This window comes from Cyrtonyx montezumae, unplaced genomic scaffold, assembly GCF_038088225.1.
Source record: "Cyrtonyx montezumae isolate F1298 unplaced genomic scaffold, pur_monq_1.0 scaffold_26, whole genome shotgun sequence".
NCBI lineage: Eukaryota > Metazoa > Chordata > Aves > Galliformes > Odontophoridae > Cyrtonyx > Cyrtonyx montezumae.
This window is the reverse complement of record NW_027072003.1, coordinates 3,022,965-3,046,515: the sequence shown is the minus strand read 5'-3', so window position 1 is coordinate 3,046,515 and position 23,551 is coordinate 3,022,965. Positions and strand designations below refer to the sequence as shown.

Genomic DNA, 23,551 nt, shown 5'->3' with positions numbered 1-23,551 from the left:
AATCACAGCCAGGTCTAAATTCCCTGCTTCCGAGTCTGTAATTGCACAATAAATACTTGCTTAATAAAGCTGATTTTTGTTTTGTAAAGTGCCTGTTGGTTATTTGTAGAAATGTGATGGGAAATGGTCTATTAAGGCCCCTGTGAAGCATTCCTGGTGCAGCTGCAGACCTGCTCCCTCTGGCATCTTCCTGGCAAAGTGTTACACAGTAAATAAGAAGTCTGTGGCAGAAAGTCAAAGAAGACATTTGACATCACACGTCTTGAATATAAGATTGCATTTCTCCTAGTTATAGAAATAGAGGTTTGCTATGTAGATCCAATGGAAATAAAATTCTCCATTTCTGCGCTCTGGTTCTTTGATGAAACACCTAGGAGGGAAGCACTGCAGCCACAGCAAGTTTTAAACTGCACTGCCCCATACGAGGGGATGAATTTGAACAGTAAATCCAACTGCAAGAGCTTAAATTGGCTAAAACATGACCTTTTTCTTTTTTCTTTCTTTTTTTTTCTTTACCTCTCTGGAAATAACCAGTGTGGGGGATATGCTTATTTGCAGCTGAAGTTCAGTGTGTCTGTCCCTCTCTGTGCCCTGGCAGCTTCACATGGTCCAGCCAGCATGAACCTGCCCACGGGATTGTTCCTCTGGCTCGGTGCAGCTCCTTTCCAAAAGGACAGAAATTCCATTTGCTAAATATACAGATGTTAGGAAAGTGAGAAATCCTGTCAGAAAATGGGAATCAACACAGCAGTTGGTGTCTGCAGCAGGAAGGCACAGCCTCGCTCAGGAGCAGCTCTCGTAGTAGGTGACTCGCTTATGGATGGCATCCCGGATCCTGCCCACCTGCTCCTGGAGGCCGGACAGCCTGGCAGACTTGGCCACCAGGGCTCTGTTGCTTTCCTGAATTTCTGTCTCCAAAGCTGAGGAGAGAGGGCAGGGAAAGGTTTTGTGAGATCATGACTGGAGGAAAGCATTGTGTGCAGTTTGCCTTCCTGGTCTGAGGCCCTCCTCCCTCCTGCATCCCACTCTTCCCTCCAAAAATAACCCCAACCCTTCTGGCACCCAGAATCCGCAGTGCACCTGCCCATCACCCCGAGCTCAGGGTCTTACTTTCCATCCTGAGCATCATGTCCCACGTTTCCTCAAAGAGAGCCTTTGCCTCCAGGTCTATGCTCTGCACACGGCTGCCCTGTGCTCCCAGTGCAGGGCCCTGCCCCAGCCTGCTCTTCAGCTCTGCATACATGTCTTTCACTTGTTGGAAAGCCTGGGGAAAAGTAAATCAAACAGCACATGTAGGATCGAGCAAATAAACTGGTGGAGATTTTCCAATGTTGAATTCATTTTAAATACTGAAGAGATATTGCACTAGAGCTCTGGAATTACGTTCATGTAGGTTTGCCACGCACTCACAAAGATGCTGGCTGGCATCTGCATGGGCTGCTGTACCTCAGCTGGGGCAGAGACAAGAACCAGTTCTTTAGCAAAAGGCATTAAGTTTGAGAAAGCCAGAGGGAGCATGGTGCACGGTCACAGTACCTGCTGAGCCCCGTTGGCCTCCTCGCTTGCTGCTGCTGCTGTCTGCTGTGCATCACCAGCCCGCAGCCGGTTCTGCCCTGCTGTCTGCTGCAGCCTGGGGAGCCCCTCTGCCAGCACAGCCAGCTGGGCTGCTACTGAGCCCACGTTCTTCTCAGCTGGACCAAGCACGGCCTCGATCTGCAAGAAGAATTCATAGCAGCAAAGCAGCATCAAGCAGGGAGCAGTGCTGTTATTTGGGAAGTCACTGAACAACACTTACTTCCTCCACGCGCTCCTGAATGAAGCGAAGAGCAGAACCTGAGCCCCTGATAGCACCCTGGGCCTCCAGCAGCACTGTGTTGGCCTGTCTCAGATTCCCAACAACCTCTTCCACGTTGCCTTCCACAGCATTTGCCCGGTTCCTTGGGAAACATGAAAAACAGCTAGGTCTGAGTGTGGAGAATTGCATGGACTGGACGTCAGGATTACAGGGGCAAAATAAGCAAGCTGGAGAAGCAAGATAGCACTGTAATTGAGAAGGGTGAAATCACCCCACACACAACTAGACACAGTGCAGTCCAGCCACAGAGCTGGTTTCCATTCAAGAGAAGTGTTACTTCCATTTCGCATCCTCAAACAGAAAAAATGAACTGAGAAAAGGAGAGATCTAGAAACATCTGCTTTGCAAGTGGTGCAAGAAAAAGAATTAAAGGGAAATTAAAGGGAACTGATTTCACTGACTACTTTCAGCTTTTCACTGGGACTATTCAGACTGGGGGACAGAGCTTCCCATAGTGTCATGGTTTCATGGTTTTCCATCTGTATTCCACATCATAACAGAAGCCAGACTGCTTTGTCTCATCAATTCCTGCAGGCTAAGCAGGTGTCAGACACTATAAAGGAGTTTACATACTTATCCCACTCACCTTCTCGCTGGGGTATTGCTGAAAGTCAACACATGACAAAGCAGATGCTCCAAATTTGCAAGGGCACCCTGTAATTGCTTTTGAAGGGGCCATGGGATAATCCTCCCAACTTTCACCCGGAAAACAAATAGCCCATTTAATCCCCTCATGCTCTCTCGTGTGATTAGAATGTGGGTCACCAATATCAATACCAGAGCAACCCCATCACCTCCCCTTATGTGGTCTCAAAGAAATAGAGAAAATTCTCTGTTACTTTTGGTAAGGACTTTCTTGCTCTATTCTTGGCAGTCAGATTCTTATTTGAATCAGAGCAGCAGAGAAGCCTCTGTAGAGACTGCAAACTCATCCTTTTAGCCACTGTATGTAGAAGCACAGTTAGATTTCAACCCAGCTGAGCATCAGCACATTCACTTCAGCTGCCAAAAGCCTTCAGCCAGGCTGACCTGGCTTGTTCTGCCTCCTGCTGCAGCTGCTTGGCCTTTGCGATGTCCTCAGCCGTCTGGGCAAGTATGTTCTCTGGGCACTGCAGCTTGGTAGCCAAATTCTGAATCTCATTCATTTTTCTCAGGACTGCAGCAGCATCCGTAGGGAGACGTAGAGAGAGAACAAACTCACTGATTTCCTGTACTGTAGCAGGGTCCGTGTCTTTGTCTACATGCAAACAGAGGAATAGTATCAGACACAGAAGAGAGGCGAAAGACAGATGTCCAGCTGTGCATGCTCTCACACACTGTCTTTTCCTTTCAGACAGCTGCCAGCATCCACTCTGGTTCAGTCCACCAGCTCAGGTCCCTGTCTTTAAAGGCAGGCTCAATCTGAATGTGATCTGCCCCATCCTGATGGAAATGGAGCACCAAATGGAAGGCACAGAAAAGCTGAAGCACAACTGTGCCCTGTGTTCCTGCAGAGTACAGGCAGGGCTTGCACCACTGAGTAGATAAGGTTGTGTTTCAACACAAGCCCTTTTTATTGCAAAAATAAATGTTAATAAATCTGAGGAATCAGAATCAGGCAGAGCCCATGGGACATTAGCCCAGTGATTAGCTCAGAAACATCTTCCCTCATCATTAACACCAGGCAGCACCGAGTGACCTGATTTTCTTATTCAGCTAATGCTCATGAGGCTTATTATGTTATTACAATCTGTCTGTGAACAATAAGTCATCCCACTGGTTTATAGGACAATGAGCAGTTCTCTCATGATTAGCAGTCTGTTCCAGAGAGATGTCCATTCATTTCCTGTCCATAGTGAAACTGGTAAACTTTTCTCCACTGTAAACCTCTGAGGAGCATCTGTCATGGGCATGGCTTGCCCTCAGGCCCTGAGGACAGCGAGAGACTCCCAGAGAAGTCTGGATAAACCAGGTAGCTGAGAGCCTAGGTGGGGTGTGCTGCTCAGCGAGTCCCTTGTACAATATTCTCACACACAGTATCACAGTAAAAATCAGGTTTTCCATGCCAAAGCCAACCTGCACACACACACCACACCGTTAAGCTTGCACATTGCTACCTGACAAGAAGTTCCGAACTTGCTGGATGAACTGCTGGGCATGCCGGACATCTCCTTCGATCTGGGTTCTTGTTATGCTCATCTGTTCCACGAGCCGTAAAGCATTGCTTTGAATCTGATTAGCAGATGCCTCCGTCGTTTTAATCTGCAAAAACCAAAATCCTGATGGAGTCATTCCTACTTGACCTGGAATCCCAACAGCCCTCCCTAAATCCTGAGTGGATTGAGCAGGTCACTTTGAAATTACACTATTTCCATTTCTAACATGCCATCTTTTTCAAGGAGCATAAATGTTAAAGACTGAGGGCTGGATTTGCAAAGAAAGCTCCCAAAAGGGGCAGTACCATTTAGCAATTGGAAACCCATTTAAAATGGATTTTGAATGACTTTGAAACCTCACTTAATCTGCACAAGTCCTCAGAGGCTGTAGAAAAGGGATGCAGCAGCATGAACATGGGTACTCCGGGCTGCATCAAATGTTAGGTTGTAGATTCTGAGGTTTCCACATCCCTATCCCTTCTGCCACACCAATCCCAACACCACGAGGAGGCCAAGCTCTGGCTTGCTAGCAACATTCCCACAGCTGCTGGCACCGCTGGAAATACAACCAGAGGAACTGTTTGCCCTCTGTGCCAAGGAGTTTGAAGACAACTGAACTTCAGACAAGCCCCACGCTGGGGGCTTTATGGCAGGCCATCCCTCCATGCCCACCTCTCGGACCCTATGGCACTCACCAGCTGTGCCGTCTCCTGCAGCCGTGCTTTCAGGCTGCCCAGCTCCCCCGCAGCCCTCCCAGCTGCACGCAGGGCCCCTCCAGCTAGTGGCCTGGCACCATGGCAGCTGAGGTCATCCCCGCAGGCCGTGCCTCCATCCTGCGGGCACAGCGGGCCCTCACACTGCGTTGGGGTGCACGTCTCCGCTCGGAAACCACCACAGACCTGGAAAGGGAAGGAGAAGCAGGGTGATGAACCCACGCTTGGCTGTGACGAGGAGTCAAGATGGAGTATCACAGGGACCACCAGCTTGACAGGGGCCGCCATTTTGTCAAGGGCCGCCATTTTGTCAAGGGCCGCCATTTTGTCAAGGGCCGCCATTTTGTCAAGGGCCGCCATTTAGCCAAGGGCCGCCATTCTGACAGGCTCTTGCCAAGGGGCTGAGGAACATGGTGCACTGTGCAGAAGGAGCTCCTCTTGGGGGCATGCTCAGAGGCAGCCCAAGTGATGGTGGTGGCTGGAGCACGTCTGCTTGGCTGCCAGCAGACCACCTCACTGACCCACAGAACAGCAACTCTTCCCTCAGAAGGATTTGCTTTTAGTCAGTGGGATGAGGAGGTCTGAGCAGTGTGTTTGATTGCTTGGCACCTTCTCGTGTTGCCACCCAATAGGGAGTGCACTGCCACAGGGGCACGGGCAGGTGCACAGCCAGTGCAAGTACCAACCCTGCTGAACGCTTAGGAACACAACGATGCCCTGCAAAGCAGAGGGGAGGCTGGTGGTCTCCACAGCAACCGTGCATTAGGAGGCACTGAAATGGATCTCCATGGCAATAACAAAGCAGTGAAGGAGAAAGAAAAGAAACCTCATCCAGAAATTAAGTGGTTCTGTGAGACAGGAGAACTGACACGTGAGAGAGTCCTTGGAGGAAAGGCGTGCATGGCTGGGAGGGGGTGGAGGGAGCACTTGGGTGTCTGCTATCTGCAGCAAGGGATGCTCAGATGGCTCTGCTTCAGTGTCCACAAACAGCACTTTGCCATTCAGGGCAAATCTTTCTGAACAAAGTCTTCCTAGAATCACTGAGATTACAAAAGACCACTAAGATCATCTAGTCTAACCATCAACCCATCACCCCCATGCTTCACTTCACTGTGCCACACTGGGTAATTTGAGCAAAGATGTGTGAGCCTAGCATGAGACCTCTGCCTTCCAAGCCATACAAGGTCCCAAGAACCCCTTTCTATTTTCACCTTATCCACGGTAGGGGTCAGATTGGGAGCCGAGGCCATCTGGGCCCTGAGGGCCAGCAGCTTGCTGCTGTGCGTGGCAGCTGCTGCCTCCAGCCCTGCTGCATCCTTGCGGCTCTCCCTGGATGTGGCCAGCAGTGTGGCAGCAGCAGCAGCAAGGCTGCTGGCGTTGGTGGATGTTTGGTGAGCAGATCGTATGGTCCCAAAGGCTCCTGCAGGAATAAAGGCAATGAATGACACAAATGCCTCAGTGAGTCATAAATGCAGCAGAGCTATCGAAAGGAAGGCATTGACTATACCCTGTGAGTGGATGTGTGCATGGAGAGGAGGGGGACACAGCTAGAGTGATTAGTCATGAAGGCACAGATAAAAGGCTCCTTTCATTTCCAAATGCCTTTCAGCCATTCCTGTATACTGAGCTGCAGAGCTTTGCTGAAGGACTCTAAGACTGAAACAAAACTGAAGCAAAAGCCATGCCTGTGCTGATGCAGGGCTGTGCTGCAGCTCTCTAAGAGCCCTTTATCCCACCAGAGCAGAGCCCCATGCTCTGCATCACGGCATGGGGGAGGCAGCAAAACATGGCACTTGGAGAGCATTAGCTGCTGCAGGGATTTAATGGCAACCTACCACCAGCAGCATCACAGGGCGTAATTAGCTCTTCTGAGCGCCTGACAGCTAGCTGCTGGCTTTCCTCCCCACCTCTCCATCCCCTCCATCTGCACGCAGCTGTCATTCCTGCAGCCACCCCCAGCTCTGTGACACCTCCTATCCAGGCTCAGCCCTGCCCCCTGCTGAGCCGTGGTGCTGGGGTGCTTTGGCACACACTGCTGCACTGGCAGGGAGGGACATGAGGCTCCTCCTATCTGCACAATGAGCTGCCCAGCCCCAACAACCACAGCAAACAGCCCCAGATCGGTCAGAGATGAGGCAGGACAGAAAGCATCTCTCACTCACTCAGGAGGGGGGATGATCATTGTTTCTAAGCTGACAGATTGAAAACTTCTCCATCTCCTGCACCTGGCTGCTGGGAAGCCAGCAGCACATGGTCCCGTGGAGGTAAACTGTCAGCTGCAAATGAAGAGATTTTAGTGCTGTACCTGACAGATCTGTGCTGCGGCTGGTTTCAAACTGGGTCTTCTTGCTCTGATACTGGGCACTGATGGTAAGCAGGCTGCTGTTGAGAGCTTCAAGGTCGTTTGATAGAGAGGCAGTCACATCCAGAAACTGAAAGTTGGGATTAATGCCTTGCATTTGCTCCCTGAAAAAGCAGAAAATGTGAATTTGAGCAGAGAGAAAACCACACGTAGGCAGAGAGCAGGACCGTCTGAGGCTGGGATGCTGCAGGTGTGCCAAGTGGGACTGCAACACAATGTAATATTCCCAAGTCACAGAAACAAAGCAGTGCATCCCTCACCTGATGGCAGTGAGCGCGCTGCCCACCTGGGCCAGGCCCTGCTCGGTGGAGGATGAGTGACCGAGGATGCCCTGTGCCTGCCGCACGCTGCCCTGCGCCCGTGAGAGCCGGGGGCCCAGGTGGGACACCCCAGGCAGCCCTGTGCTGGAGTTGCTCAGGCTGGCCTGCTGCAGGCGCAGCCACAGCCGCTGGATGTCCCCATCATAGGTGTGGAAGCAGGGGTGGCACGGCTCACAGCTGGGGTAGGTGCTGCAGTGGTCCCGTTGGCACTGGTCACAGCGAGGGCCGGTGATGCCCGGACGGCAGAGGCAGAGGCCTGTGGACTTGTCACACCCCACGTCCTCGGTGCCCTGGAAGTCACAGTTGCACTCTGGGGGATGGAAAGGGGAGAGGAAAGGTGTGAAGCTCATTGAAAGGGGAAAATAACAACTCAGATCCTGCTAGCTCAATGGCAATGCAGTGTGCAGCGGAACCCACCCTGGTAGCCCCACAGTGCCAGGGTAAAACAGAGTGGGGAATGCTGATGTCAGGACATGGGCCAGGTGTTGTTTGTGCAGAATAGTGATTTCACAGTGCTAAGAAACCCCATGCCATAAGCAAACCCGATGCTCCTTACCTGTGCAACCTATCCTGACATCTCCAAAGTGCCTGTCCGGGCAGATCTGCTCCTGCTGCGCAGCAGAGCACGTCCGCCCCGTGAAGCCTTCTCTGCACTGGCACTGTCCTGTGAACTGAGGAAGGAGAAAGTCATCAGGGAGGACACTCAGTGCTGAGTATGCTCCTGGGAAAGCCCTCCCTGGTGACAAAAAGCAGCACCTGAAATAAAAGCAGGAAATTCTATCCCACAGTGCTTCTTAACAGATGCAGGGGCAGAGCAGGGAGCACAGCTCCCTAGTGCAGTGGAGGAGAGACAAGAAGTCCTTTTGTCAGGCCTGCTTGCAGTCTGCTGTACACAGCCCATGTCCTCGGATGTGGCTGCAGTGATGCCAACAGCAGAGCCATGGGGGCCTGGTCTGCAAACAGCCTCAGCTCATGAGCACTGTAAAGCTTTAGGTTTTGTTTCCAAGACAAAGGAATCGCCCACAAGCACCCAGTTTGTGAGCTCAGGTCTCCTCCCTGTGCTGTTTGGAGCCTATCTTTGGCTCTTTGCTTTTGTTATGGTGTTCTTACATTTAGCTATAATTTTCCCAGTTGTCTTTTAAGGCTGAAGTGACACACATGCTTTGCGTTGACAAATGAGGATAATTAACTTGCCTTGCCTGCGTGAAGATCTCTTATTAGGATTTCCTTGCTAAATAAATATCAAGCCTTTTAGAGCAGCTTAATCTTGTCTCCGTAATTACCACCTCCTTTCATTTTCCTGAGTAGCCTGTCACAGTGCTTCTAAGAAATGGGAAGAGGAAAACAAGAGCAGATTGCACTAGGAAGTGCGTGCCTGTTTGCAGAAGCTCCCCGAGTTGGGACAGGCTGCAGTGCTGCCCAGCAGGACAGCTCCTGCTGGCCATGCCACCCCCAGCTGTGCTGAAGCAGGGGGGGGGAAACACTAAAAAAGATAACAAATATCACTGGAACGTTTTCCAAAGGGAACACCCTGGCACAGAGACAGCTGGTGAGCACCTGAGGATGCTCAGAGCAGTACCTGGTTGCAGTGGGTGCTGTGGGAGCCACTGGGGTTGCAGTTGCAGGGCTGGCAGCCCCGGCCACTCGCCATGTCCCAGTGCCCAGCTGCACACTGGTCACAGTCGGTGCCCACCACGTTGGGCAGGCAGGAGCAGCTCCCTGTCTCGTCATCGCAGGGCACACCCTGCCGCGTTCCCAGCACGTTGCAGGCGCATCCTGAAACAGAGGGAGGATCTTTGGATTAAAACTGGCTGCTGAGCAGCTACCTGGCTTCTCACAAAGCTGGGAGGTTGCTGCCTGAGACATGCTGCCTCTCCCTCTTCCTGGCTGGCAAGCGTGACCCCCTGGCAGAGGATGCTGAGGGTGAAGGGGAGGAGCAGGGGCTGTCTTGCAGCATACTCACTGCGGCAGCCCAGGGGGTTGGTGTGGGCCAGCTGGGCAAAGCCCGGCTTGCAGAGGTGGCAGCGCTCGCCCTGCACGTTCTCCTTGCAGACACAGTGCCCTGAGAGTGGGTCGCAGACGGAGCCTGGCACCGTGCCGTCCGGGTCACACTCGCAGGCTGGAAAGGTGTGAGAAGCAGCACTGCTGAGCTGCCCTGAGAGCAACCGAGGGGTATCAAGGGGGGGTGACCGGGGACTCACGCTGGCAGGCTTCAGGGTGGCTGAGGTCATGCTGCTGGTTGCGGAAATAGTTGGTTTTGCAGCGCTCGCAGTTGTTGCCTGCTGTGTTGTGCTGGCAGTCGTCACAGACACCCCCGCTCGACCCACCACTGGCGTGAAAAACCTCCGGGTCGAAGTGGCATGAGGCTGAGTGGCCGTTGCAGTTACACCCTAAAAAAAGACCCCAACAGCCCATCTGGTGCTGCAAGCGTGCAAGGCCCTCCAGCAGCCGAGGACACGCTGTCACTAGAGGGTGCACTAGTCTCCTGCATGGCATCTCAGCGCCCAGTAACCGTCCCAGTACGGAGCTCAGGCATACTGGGCAAAGCAGAGGAGTGCGAGTGCACCCGTGACATTGCCCGGCTGCAGCCTCAGTGAAGCAGAATGCTCTGAGAAGATGTTCTGCAGAGACAGCTCATGCTTAGGAGGAGGAGGAAGAGGGGAAGGCCATCACCGTACGTTGGCACTCATGGGGGTCGTTGTCCTCCGCGGGGGCCCAGGGGCGGTCGTTGTAGAAGGAGGCACAGTGGCCGCAGTGGGGTCCAGCAGTGTTGTGCTGGCACTCGCAGTGCCCGTGCACCTGCAGCAGAGAGCAGAGTTACCTCATGAGAACTCAGAGCTCAGCTCCTGCAGCCACCAAGCTCCCAAACTCCTCACAAAGCCCCTCCGCCTCCCTCCCCATACAGGACGTGGGGTATGAGTCTTCAGTCTTGTGGCCACCACTGCTGCAGGCAAAATGGGCATCGCAGCCCCCAGTTACATGCAGCATCGTCCCCAGGCTGCTCTCTGCATCACAAGGCTCACCGTGGCATGCAAGTCCCTCGTGGGGATGCAGCGGTCTGCGTGGCCATTGCAGAAGCAGCTTCCCAGCACTTTCATTTCCGTCAGCGCATAGAAGCTGCTGGGCGAGCGGTAGCTGTGGTGCACGATGTGTGGGAGCTGGGTGAAGTTGATCCTCAGGTTGGTGAACTGCCCCAGCTCTGTTGGGGACAGACACTGTGAGAGGACAGCAGCATCAAGGTGCCAGAGGTGCCTCACTCTGCACACAGAGGGCTCAGAGACAGCAGCACCAGCATGCTGAGCAGCAGCTGAACCATCAGCAAAGTCTAAAGACTGCTACTTGGCACACTGGAGGCACTGGGGCAGCCATCAGGAATGTAGTAGCTTGAACTGCTGCTCCAGCCCTGCATCCCTTGAAAAACCACAAGCTGCATCTTTCCCTCCCTTTCTCAGACACAACAGAAGGCGTTCACTTACTACTGACAGTCTGGCTGTAGGAGGTAGTAATTGTAGATGCCAGGTCTTGGACACTGAATTTCGCCTTAGAAGGAATAAAAAATAATTAAAAAGCAGGAAAAACAGGGTGATGGCTTTTCAAGCTCTGAATGGTGAGGGTGTGCTCCAGACCCCAGCCATCACTTAAGGTAGAAAAAAGGCTCCAGAGATGCAGGGGGTTTTGCAGGAAGACAACCTAACCCGCAGAGGGGTGAGGGCTGTCCCTTGGGAGTAACAGGAATCCTCCAGAGTCCCCTGGCAGCGCTGAATGTGCACAGCATCACTGGGTACAGTATCTGTAAAAGTTTTCTGGGCCACAACGTGTTTCTGGGACATCACACAAGCCACTCACCCCGGACCCAGGGTCACACTACGGGGCACAGGAACATGCTGGAGACCCTTCCATAACCCACCAGAGTGCCCCAGACCTCACCTTGCCCCCATGCATGGGGTACCCGTGCTGGATCTGCAGTGTCTGGCACCGAGCATCCCCCCAGCTCTCAGGGGCACCACGGGGGATATGGGGGAAGGCAGCAGTGCAGTCAGAGGCCATGTACTGGTACACCTCCCATGTCTTGCCAAAGTCCGTGGAGCGCTCAATCAGCATCGCAGCGGGCAGCGGTGACTGCAGCATCAGGAAGAGAGGCACATCTGCAAGGCGGTGCAGTTGAACATGTTCCCACCCATGGCTTGGGAGATCTTCATCCTCCTCCTCATCCTCCTCCCCTTCCCTTCAAGACCTTGTGTACTACAGGTCTCCATCAACTTCTGAACCACCAGGAGCCATCAATGCCCATCCACCACCACCCACGACTCCCTTTGAGCTGCACTGCTGCATACTGACCCTGAAGTCCAGCACGATGCTGCTGAGCTGGAACTTCTCATCCATATCCAGCTGCAAATAGACACTCTCCATGCCTGTGGACACAGAGAGATGGCCTCAGAGATGCAGGACTTCAGGAAAACAAACCCTTTGGCTGCAAGAGCTGAGCCATCTGTTCCCCTCTTTCCACTGATTTACTGAACCCAGCACTCACCGCTCTGGGATTGCCACCAGCGCGCGCGCCCAGCGGAGGACAGCACGTTGGCCACACGGTGCCCATTGTGGGCATGTGGCAGCCGGGAGTCACACTTACAGCATCTCATGTTCCACTGCAAGGAGAGAGGAGGGGTGGGAGGTGGGTGGGAGACGCTACAGGGCATGGCCCCGATGCAGACCCCACCAGCACTGGGCGAGGACCCAACACTGTGGGGACATCACTGAGGGGTGCATGGGATCTTTGCAGCTTTTCAGCATCGGTTTGCTCCTCGCTTATGGCTGAGCTTGGCCCTCCTCTCACGTCCCAAACCCCGCATGGGGCTCAGCCACCTCTGCACTCTCCCCTCCGAGAGCAGTGGCAGCAAACAGCTCAGGGGGTGAAAAGTCAGTGGGTGGGAAGTCGAGTGGCTCAGAGTTCAGCCCTTCACTTAAGCAACTCATTCAAGCAGCAAACAGAGACGTGGCATGGGCAATGCAGGGACTGGGGAAATCAGGATCCCTGGGGAGCAAACAAACACCCTGGTTTTGACCAACCAAGCAACGCACTGTGCCCGTGCTTCTGAACGGCTGCCGGGTACGTGCAGCACATGGGTGGGCTCAGAAACGCATGGAAAGGGACAGAGAGGGATTGAGCAAGAGGCAGGGAGAGGGAAGGTATGGCCGAGGGGGGAGACAGCACGGAGCAGCTGAGTGAGGGCACCACTAAGTCCTGCAGGTGGAGCTGAGGTGGTTGAAAGGGAAGGCTGCAAACAGCTCCCATGGATGAAACCCAAACACAGATCCTGCCTGCTGGAAAGGGTCCCAGCTGTGCCCCAAGGTGGAGAGCTGCATGAGGCACAGGGCATCAGTGTCCCAAAAGCAAAACCAGTGTGAACCACGTAGGCCTGAAGCCAAAGCTGTCAGTCTCCAGACCTTCTTGCTTCCCCTCACACAGAGCACAGGCTGGCTCTGAGCAGAGAGCACTTTTTGGCCTGGAAGCCTCTCAGCACTGCGCTGGGCATGAAGAAGAGATCCTCAGCTTAAACCGATCTGTTTCCACGATATTTTCCACTCTTTATCTTCCCTGTCCATAAATATGCCCAAACAGGAGTTGGCTAACTACAATATTCATAACAATATTGCAGAGTAAGCAAACACAGATCTGCAACTGCATGATGGTGCAAGTTCCCTGGCTCCAGCACCTCCTCCCGGCTCTGCCAATGGCAATAGCAGCACCATTCCCTGACCCAGAAGCACCATTCCCTGACCCAGGCAGAGGAACTCACTGCAGACAATGACTGCCAGCAGCAAAACATCAGGAAAGGTATGGCAATTATGCACAGAAATAACCCAGCAAACAACTGCTCACAGTGATTAAACTTCCCAGCAGTTCTGAGTGTGATTAGAGCAGGGGGAGGACTCATTTCTCCAAGGGGAAAGGTTAATGTCAGCTACATTATTCATTAGGAATTACTCATGCATGCTTACTGAGACCATTCACACAGACACGAGCACATCCCACAGCTACGAGTGCAGTGCTGGGCGCAGGGGAAGCTCACACCCTACCACGACTGGGGGCTGTGCAGCAATCTTTGCCAATTGATGGTTTCCCCACTTTATCCCACAGGGCAACCACAGATCTGAGTGTGGAAGGTTTGGTTTTTTCCCCCACTCCCATCCTCCACCCTTATTAAGGCCAAAATTGACACTGGAAAGCAAAACTTATTCCGTGTACTCTGAGCAAATTGTGAAATTCACTCCATTGCACAACATGAGAATTCACTATTACTGACTGTGCATATCTGTCTCAAAGTTCCTTAGGACAGAGGGAATTACCAAAAATGACAAGGCTGGAGAGCTGGGCAGGAGGGAACCAGATGAGGTTTAATAGGAGCAAGTGTAGAGTCTTGCACCTAGGGAGGAATAACTGCATGCACCAGTACAGGCTGGGGGATGAGCTGCTGGAGATGGGCTCTGAGGAGAGAGACCTGAGTGTCCTGGTGGATGACAGGTTGGCCGTGAGCAGTGTGCCCTGGTGGCCAAGAAGGCTGATGGGATCCTGGGGTGCATTAAAAAGAGCGTGGCCAGCAGGTCAAGGGAGGGGATCCTCCCCCTCTGCTCCACCCTGGTGAGGCCTCACCTGGAGTACTGTGTCCAGTTCTGGGCTCCCTGGTACAAAACGGACAGGGATCTGCTGGAAAGAGTGCAGCAGAGGGCACAGAGATGATAAAGGGCGTGGAGCACCTCCTGCATGAGGAGAGGCTGAGAGAGCTGGGGCTGTACAGCCTTGAGAAAAGAAGGCTCAGAGGGGATGTGATCTACATCTATCAATATCTGAGGAGCGGGAGGCAAAGGGACGAGGCCGGACTCTTCTCAGCAGTGTGTGGTGATAGGACGAGGGGAAATGGCCACAAATTGAAGCATAGGAAGTTCTGCACCAATGTGTGTGGGAACTTCTTCCCAGTGCAGTGATGGAGCACTGGAGCTGCACACAGAGGTGGTGGATCTTCTCCTTCCCTGGAGATGTCCAGGACCCACCTGGATGCTGAGCTGTGCACCCTGGGCTGGGAGCTGCTTTGGCAGGGGGTTGGACTCCATGATCTCTGGAGGTCCCTTCCAACCCCTACAGTTCTGTGATTCTGTGACAACCCAGCTCTGGTTCGAAGGAAGGTTTCCCAGGAGCACACTTTTCCCCAGTTCTCCCCCTTGTATTTACCAGCACAGAAACAGGCTCAACAGATTCATCAGAGCCAGGAATAGAGCAGAGCTGTGGGAGTACGTGACAGAATGGAAGTCAATAGGTCACTGTTTCTAAACTTGATCCCTGAGCCCCGGGTCCCTCTCTCCTTCCCTACTCCTCTTGCCCAGCAGTAAAGGCTCCCAGCTCTATGGCAAACCAGGAGCACCAATAACCACAGTGAGCTCTGGCAGCAGAAGGGTCCACTTAGAAAGTGCTCACTGACTTCAGTGCTGCTCTTGGAGCAACCCAAAATTCAGGTCATGGAGATCTTGGGAACAAAGGAAATGTGCTCCAACCTTTGGAAAGATAACTCATGAGGAGGACATTCTGAGAGTAAAAGCTGAGCATTGACAAACTCCTGCTTTATGAGTAAGTGGTGGAGAAAAAAATAATCTATGCAGAACAAACAGCTGTTATACAGACGACCAAATACTACGTGCAAAAGCAGAGCAACCCTGCAAACCAGGATGGGAAGTGTATGTGTGGATGGGCTGCACGAGTGGAAACACACGTGTGCCTGTGGGTGATCGACACCTGCAAAGGCCAAAGACACACCTGGGACACTTTGCAGAGTTTGGGGATGTGGGTGTGAGCTCAGCCCCAGCCCCATGCCCTGCTCGAGCTGCTCTCTGCTCTGACCTTGTGCACAGGGTGCCTGGCACTGGCTCCTTCGCTTCCCCCTCCCCACACGTAGGGGAAGCAAACCTCAAACAATCTGAAGGCCGATGGCCTCCAACCAAAGTATGTTAAGTAGCTGTAGTTGCCATTTTAATATGAGTAAAGAGCTCTTAAAATAAAACCTCCTGGCAGAGGTGCATCACTCAAAATAAACTGAAGCTACTCATCAGCACATTTGAGAAGCTGATGCTCTCCAGACATGAAATGGAGACCTTTAGGAGCTGAGGGACCTTGGTGGTCTGGTGCCCATACAGCTCTGTGGGTCAGAGCACTGTCAGCTCCCAGCACGTTGCCTCCCATGTGGCAGCCTCGTGTGTCTTGTGCAATTAATATCCTATTGCGATAGTAATCGCCGTCCCAAGTCTATTTGGGGAATGGAGGGCAGGAAGAATTTATACAGAGAGATGGAGCATTATTCAAAAATAGCGTTGGCAACGAGAGTAAGTTATACTGGGAACAAAGACACCTGTCAGAGCTCTTATGCAATTCCCTTTTCCAGCCCCACGAATTCCCTGCTAACACCAGCACTGCACAGCAGGCCAGCCGAGCAGGGACGTGCTCCATCTGCTTCTCACAGCGTAGAAGCACCAATAGATGTGTCACTGCAGCTGAACCTCCCACGAGCAAACTGTGTTTGTAAAACAGGACTGCACTTCTGAAGGATATTGCAATTCTGAAGGACAGGTGTGTGTCTTAGCCATCACCCCCAGGGCCATGCTGAAAGCACAGAGTGCTCTGCCCCTTGGGCTGGTGTTGCTGTTGGCCTCAAATTCAGAGGTGATTGCAGGGCTGGGACAGCAGCAGGGCAATCATCTTAGGCATGAGGGCTAAGGAAGTGAAGTTCATTCCTCCTGCTTGAAAGCAAGCATGTGGGTGCCTGTTTTCCTCACCCAGTCTGTCCTCACGCCATTTCCATCCAGAAAAGCTTCACTTAAAGCCTGCCACGATGACAGTCTGCAGATCCGTGTTGCACGAGCTGCTCCCCACCCCACACATTGCTGAGGCCTAGCTGCCTCTGACTCTGTCTGCGAGGGGTGATGTGATGTCTGAGAGCCTACGTGGGAATTTGCACTCGTGTGGAGAAAAAAAGATACTGGGAATGGAGGAGGAGAAAAGTGGGAAAGTGCCTTTTTCCTCTGTGCACTGCTGCAGGTAGAGACACATCCCTGCGCCAGGAACAAGGCGTGTCTGGATGCCAGAGCAGGATGTGACAGCACAGAGCAGCAGCCCACGGCTGCTGAGTTCCCTTTAGCAGGGCAGGAATGGGAATTATCCAGTGCAAACCCTCAGCATTGTGAAGCAGCACTGAGCACCAGAAGCCCTGCTTTGAGCAGGAGGACCTCCTCAGCCCCATCTGACTACAATTATCCCCTGCTTCTGAGGATACATTTTTTCTGTGTAAAGGACTTAAGTTTGATTCACAATCAGGGTCTGGAAAGCAAACGAGCTGTGGGACACACGAGTGTTTCAGTGGGAGCTTCCCTATTCCAACACACCCAAGGATCCCAAAGGAGTAGGCAGCGTGGCTCAGACCAGCACCAAGCCAACCCGTGCAGGTGGAAGCAGACGTAGCCATCAGATGGTAGCAGTAAAGCAGACAGAAGCATTACTCTTCAGCGTGCTCACATTCACAGGTGTCAGGTTGTGTGTTTTTTGGAAGCAGGCAAAACCAACTCAGTGCTCAGGTCCCATAGGGAGGGATGCCACCACAGCACGAGGAGGGATGCGGGTGATTCCCACCTCACATTGCTCATGTCCACCACATGCCCACGAACAGCAAACGTGAGCAGGCAGAAACATCAGGTCCTTGACCTGAACAACATTTAACATCCCCTTGTTTCCCAGGGTGTGAGGACCCAAGGAATTTCCACGTGCCCACGAACTACCTCACCACAGAGCAGCAGTACCAGAGGAAGGAAAACCATCTTTTCCCTCTCTTCCCTATTCTTTGACAAAAGACATCACAGTGATTTGCACTGCGCTCTACCAACTGTAGTTCTTTTCTAGTTCTGAATGTGTCCTTCAGCTGAAAGCACTGCCAGGCCCTGAGGACACAGGCATCTCCTGAGCAGCATTAGCCTGACACAAGAGTCAGGGTGCAGTGCTGCAGAGTGAGTGCCTTTGCACTGTCCTCAGAGGCAGGTGGCCGGGCCAGGAGCTGCAAATCTGTGTGAAAATCAAACCAGGAGCCTCCCCCTGGTTACCCACACTGCTACCAAAGCACTATGTTTAGCATCCAGACAGAGAGATGAGCTAACCAGCCTTGAATCACAGCTGTCTTAGTCTTTCCACATGCATCAGTGCCCTTAGGGCATGGACTTCAGGGACACCTATTTTTCATTTATTATTAGTTTTCCTCTTGCTTTTGCTTTCCCTGCCACCTCGAACAGCCATTTCCTGAGCTCTGAGTGATTTCCAAGCCAGCCCATTGGTCTCCTTGGTTTCCTCCCTCCTCACTTTTCTAATCACTGCCACAATCCCTTGTGCTATAAATGGCAATCCCGAGCCTCCAAGAGATGGAGCAATCAGTGGTGCAGAGTATAAAGGTTAGAGGGATCCAGAGCCAGGGCCTGGAGCAGACAATGGAGCAGGGGCTGCAATCAAGCAGCCCAGCAGGATTGCAAAAGAGCCCCTGGGGCAGTGGGCAGACAGCTCCCAGCCTCCAGCTGGCACCGGGCATCAGCACCCAGAGCAACCCCTCATCCCGTGCCCTCTGCTGAGACTGCAAAACCCACTCCAAATTTGTACCTATTTGGCACCAATGCAAGAGCGAGGTGTGGGACTAAGAGTCAGAAGAGTCGATAAATCAATGTGGCTGTTTTATGGGATGAGAACAGGAAAAAAAGAGAGTTTGGGAGATTCGTTTTGGCTTTAATTAGGAAATGCTCAGCCCCAAAGATTGAAGTTGGAGTATTCACAGCTTGTAGCTGCCACCACAGCTGCAGAACAGAAATGAAGGTCTCTGATTCCAGCAAAGGAAAGCCACTGAATACACAAAGATCCTATTCTCAAAGCTAGAAGTGGTGAATCCAACTTAACATACCAATGTTAACCACTCCAAATTCCTTCCGACCTCAGTACTTATCAGAATAAGTTGCTGACTCCACTGGCAAGCTCTAAGGAATACAAAACCTGGATGTTTTGGAGACCTGAAGACCAGACAGCCACCACCACCTCACCTCTCTGCCTCCCACAGTGCCACCTCACCCACTAATTCCACTCCGAACAGGTATTTGTGCTCAGGGTACTCCACAGGAGAAAGCTGACTCACTCCAGTTGGATTTCACTGCAGAAAGCACAGTCTCATGGAGGATTGCTGTGTCCTTTCCTCCTGAGCACCTCATCCAAGCACAATCCCAAAGCATTCCTTGCCTGCCCTGCACTGAGCCCACTCCCTCCCGAGCACAGCCGCGTTTCCAGACCAACACAGAGAGGTGTAAGGAAGCACTCACGTCACAGGCATCACCCCTGCCTGAGCACAGAGCTGAAAATGCTGAGGAAATAGTCATTAGCTCCGACTTTGGATTTTGGTTACAGCTTTGGAGCCTGGGAACTCGCAGCTGCAGCTGTTATCCTCTGAGCACTGCTTCCTACCCCCACACGATTTAATTGGAAACAGCCACTTGGCTCTGCAGCTCTTCCAGCAGAAGCCCTGGAATGTTCCCATCTCTGACAATTGAAGAATGAATTTAGCTTACAGCTAAGGAGGCTGGGGGTTGGATGGCTTTGGAGTTTTGGTTGCAAAAGCTTCCATTCTGCCCACTGCACAGCTTGTTCCCTGCTCCGCTCCTCTGCCCCAATGGGGGTACAGAGGAGGACCCCCATGAAGCATGCAGGGAGAGAGGCAAACACTTGTAGGGGATCAAAGACATCACTGTAAAGGGTAGAAAGGATGGGTAAAGGCATCAGCATCCCCACACAGGGCTTGGGAGCAGAGGGAGCAGCTCTTACCTCTCCATGCGGCGTGCAGTATGTCTCAGGCTTGGTGAGGCCACAGGTGGAGGAGGCTGTCAGGTGCTGTCCCCGGCCCACCAGGAGGTCCCCCACGGGGGGGTAGCAGGCCCCGTGGGAGCAGGCTGGCTGTGCACCCCGTGGCTGCGAGCAGGCTGCAACAGAGAGGAGCACACGGTCATCAGCTCAGCCAGCAGGTTGGCCTGGGACAGAGCTACACCTGGGCACACCAGAAAGGACAGGAGTTCAGCCCTGAACTGCCTTTGCTTTTAGTGGTACGTAGCGCTTAAAACAGCTTTTTGTAGCTATTGCTCCTGAAACTTTTCTTGATAGGACACATCTCCAGAATCCCCAGTGTCTCAGCTTCAGGGATGCTCAGTTCCCTGCTCAGTTCTTAGCAGCACAGTCTGGTTTCCCCCTGTGTACCTGCAGAGCCTGCAGGAGGATGCTCAGTGTAGAGCATCCTTTTCCCAGAGCCAATCTCCCAGCCATGTTGTTGCTAATACACTGCTTACCCTAGCAGTATTTCTTACACTCAAAGGGAAAACCCTCCTATAGTTCCCTTCTCATTAATAAACATCATTGTCCAATTTCCTTTGCAAGAAGTTTAGCTATCCATAAACTCACCTTTCTTAAACCATGGTACGCACAGAGGCTCTAGGCAATAGAAGTCACTGCACTACTCATATACAAACCCAATTGAAAGAGCAAGGTCATTTCCAATAGGCAGCAAACAATTAGTCAGCTTTCCCTCCTATTTTGCCAGAAACATGTAACGTTGAGCCTTACCCAGGAGGACAAATAATGCCCACAGCCAAAGCTGGCAGCGTGACTCCATCATGCCAAGGACGAGGACACACCTAGAGGGGAATTTGCAGCATAAGCAAAAATGAGCAGAAAAATACCATTAAATCTCATCCTGAGCACTTTACGTTCCTTATCCATCTAATTTTAATCAGGCAAAAAAGTGAAAATCAGGAATGATGGAGAAGGAACCCCTCAGAGTGTACATTAGAACAGACGAGTGCAAGGAATCGCAGCCCTTCACCAAACAGGTGAGGCACACCCAGGGTCCCCCCAGGCTGAGCACAAGGCAGTCCCCTTCCCAGGACCTATCTTTGGATCTTTCTGTTGTTGCTGAGGTGAACCCCAGGGGCACACTCAGCCTCTCGCCATCTGCAGAGCTCTGATTTCTGCCTGCCCAGCTCTGAGGACTCCAAAAAGCCCCAGGCACACACGTGGAGGCCACGCTGCTGCCCTCCAGCCTGGCCCTGCTGCATGCTGCCCGATGCAGCTCAGCTGGAAGCTCCCAATGGCCTCGAGCCTGCACTGGAGGCATCACTAATCACGAGGCTGAGATGGGAACCTTCCACTCCAGGAAGTTCCTCCTGCTGTGTGACCAGAGCCCCGTGCCCAATCCTTGAGGCGTCCCAGGTCCCCACCACGTACCTGCTGGTGGCAAAGGCTCTCCCCGCTGTTCTGGACAGCTGATCCCCTGCAGTCACAACCGTCTCCCAGTGCTGCTGCTGTCCTGTTTGGCTTTTAACAGGCGGCTGCCTCACCTGGCAGAGAGGTGCCCGTGGGTGTAGCAGCGATAAAGGTGTGATTCAGGGCACCGCAGACATCCCCACCCAGCTCCGGGGAGCACAGCTGCTCCAGACACAGCCACAGCGTCACTTTGCGGAGTGACGATGGCATGAACAAGCAGGTCTGCAGGAAACAGCATCGAGCACCTTAAGGCACATCCCCACAGCTCCAGGATGTGCCCCAGCTGTGCCCGGGGCTCAGGTGGGTGCTGCACCCAAATACTTCAGCCCCCTTCTCCCCGGTGCACGCCCAGCGAGGTGCCCACCCTCGCACACAGGTTTGGTGCTCCCTTCTCAGCACCCCGACGTGGGGATTTAAAGCCCAGTGAGATGTGGTGTGAGTTATGTGTGCTCCCACAGCAGGCTGTGCAGGCTGCAGCACGCACCTCTCCGTCTCCAGCAGCGCAGCCCCTCGAGGCACAAAATAGTTGTCAGCATCATCTTACACGACCCACAGGAGTGCCATGCTGCAAGCTAACCAGCAAACAAGTGCCACATTTTCTAAGCAGCCCCGTTCTCGTTCAGCTACCAAGGGAAGTGCCACCATGTCTAAAGAGACTGTATTTATCACAGCACGATGGCTTTGACAGCTCCTCAAGAGCCTGTGGGAAGGTCACCATGAGAGCAGCCCCTCTCCCTGCCCCAGGGCCTAACGCAGACCTCTGCTGTGCTCGGTGCTTCAGTGCCACCAGTGCCACCGTGCCAGGTGTCCCCGGAGCTGATGCATTGCTGGTGGGAGCTCCTAGAAAAGGAGCTGGGAAAAATACTGCCCCTAAGGCTACAAAGTGTGCGGTGTTGGTTCCTGCAGGAGCGGAGCTGGGTGTGCCGCCCTGAGCCAGCGCTCAGCAATGCGGAGCCGCTGCATTCCTGCGCCCAGCAATGCTCCTCCGCCCCTGCCAGGGGATGGGGGGGTGCAGGGAGAACGGCGGAGCATTTTCCTGAGAGCGTGAGTGATGAATTACACCACGGGCACAGAGAGCATCCTGGCACCTCATGCAGGTGGGGCACAGGGACCCCCAGCTCAGCCCCGTGCAGCCCAGGGCTCAGTTCCTAATGAGCACTGCAATGCACTGCAGCAAACCTCCCTGACCCCCATCCCGGGTAAAAGGGAGAGGAAAGGGAGAGGGAGGAGAGCTGTGGTGGGTGCAGGCTTTTTGCACTGCTCCTGGCGGTGCTGGATGCAGCCAACCTGCCGGTGTGGGTGGAACGTCTGCTGCTGGGCAGCTCTTCCAGCTGCTTCAGTCACAGCCAAAGCAGGCTCAGGTGGACAGGTTGGCTTCTGCTCTGCTTAGTGCTGCTTTGGATGCTGCACTGCTGGTGCTGGGGGATATCAGCCATCCCCTGAGCAGACCATACTGACCCAGATCAGCACACACAGCCAGGGTGATCATCTTAACACAGCAGCTTCAATGCACGCAGACCCTTGGTGCCCCAGGCTCTGCAAGCTCAAACAAGAACAGCCTCACCTACAGAACATCTGCAGATCGGTAAGTCCCAGAAAGAAAGCAGGTGGGTACCCAGGGACATGGCTTGGTGGGGGGGGTCCCCATCAGCACTGTGCCCTGGTGGGGCTCAGGCCCTTACACAGAGGTTCCAAGCAGATCCCGGCAGCCACACTCAGGCATCCCCCCAAGGACAGTGCCAGAGAAAGCCACATTGGAAAGCCTAACCCAGATGGGTGCTGCTGCAGGCTGCTCGCTGCCCACCTCACCAGCAGCACTGTCCTGAGCACATGGGCTCGTTCCCGTAAACCCCTACACCTGCTTAAAGCAAACAGAACTTTGAACCCTAAAGGTCACTGACCTAGTTTAGATCTAACCTGGAGTAACCCTGGGGCACAACCCGGCCCTCCTCCTGCTCCCATGCGCAGCCTGACACGTCCTCCGTGTCCCCACAAAGGAACTGTCCCACGAAGAGGAGTGAGGCTGCAGCAGAGGGGCAGGGAGGGACCCTGCTGGGCAGCGAGACCTTGGCACAGCCACACTCATCAGCGGCAGAAGGCTCTCAATAAACACAGTGCACTGAGCCACGTGCAGAGGGCACTGCGGGTGGGGGCTGCAGAAGTCACACCGTGTCCTGCTCCCCACTTTGTCCCACCCCACAGCTGCTGCCATGCAGACCCCACCAGTGCACACCGTGACCCCGCTATGGTAAACACCAGCGTTTCTCCCCTCTGCACTATCACAGACCAAACCCAGAAGCACATGAGCTGAGGTTAGGGCCGTGCTGGGGGCATCCCCCCCCCCCAGCCGTCACTTCTCCCCCCTTTGTGCCGTGGGATTTGGGTTAAGCCTCAGTGCTTACACCGCCCTGCAGAGCTCTTCCTCCCGATGACGTTCAGCTCTTGTCATTTTCCCGGCTATAATGCCCGCTTTAATCAAAACTGCAATTAAAGCTGACAACTTCCCTGTGCAGACTCTCCTAAATAAGATTAGGAACGGCTAAAATTAGTCTAATTTAATGTTAATCATTAATCTTTTTATCCGCTCTTAATCCAATTTAAATGTCCACACAACGAGACTGCATAGATGTCGGTGCTGCGGCTTCAAACGACACTGAATTAAATATTATTTAATTAAATCAGCACCCTGCTGGGAGGCATTTGCAGGTGACCAAGTGGCTCTGCTACTTCGACCCCCCCCACCCCCTCTTGAGCCTCATGCTCCTGCAGCTCCAGGTACAGCACGTTGTCATTGCAG

At 53.3% G+C, this 23,551-nt stretch overlaps 1 protein-coding gene across 1 annotated transcript; it reads right to left on the bottom strand.

Annotated features, from left to right (window-relative positions):
- Positions 1 to 588: 588 nt before the first annotated feature.
- Positions 589 to 20,742, bottom strand: LAMB3 (laminin subunit beta 3). Its single transcript, XM_065740379.1, has 23 exons — positions 20,716 to 20,742; positions 20,056 to 20,126; positions 19,267 to 19,421; positions 11,917 to 12,031; positions 11,724 to 11,797; positions 11,313 to 11,504; positions 10,862 to 10,925; positions 10,409 to 10,584; positions 10,064 to 10,184; positions 9,587 to 9,775; positions 9,349 to 9,504; positions 8,965 to 9,161; positions 7,942 to 8,056; positions 7,326 to 7,695; positions 7,009 to 7,169; positions 5,915 to 6,123; positions 4,686 to 4,889; positions 3,952 to 4,096; positions 2,885 to 3,092; positions 1,796 to 1,937; positions 1,537 to 1,713; positions 1,111 to 1,264; positions 589 to 920 (listed from the first exon to the last, which is right to left on the bottom strand). Exons 2-23 carry the CDS (start codon positions 20,105 to 20,107, stop codon positions 784 to 786), a joined length of 3,513 nt encoding a protein of 1,170 aa, XP_065596451.1. The 5' UTR covers positions 20,108 to 20,126; positions 20,716 to 20,742; the 3' UTR covers positions 589 to 783.
- Positions 20,743 to 23,551: the final 2,809 nt, after the last annotated feature.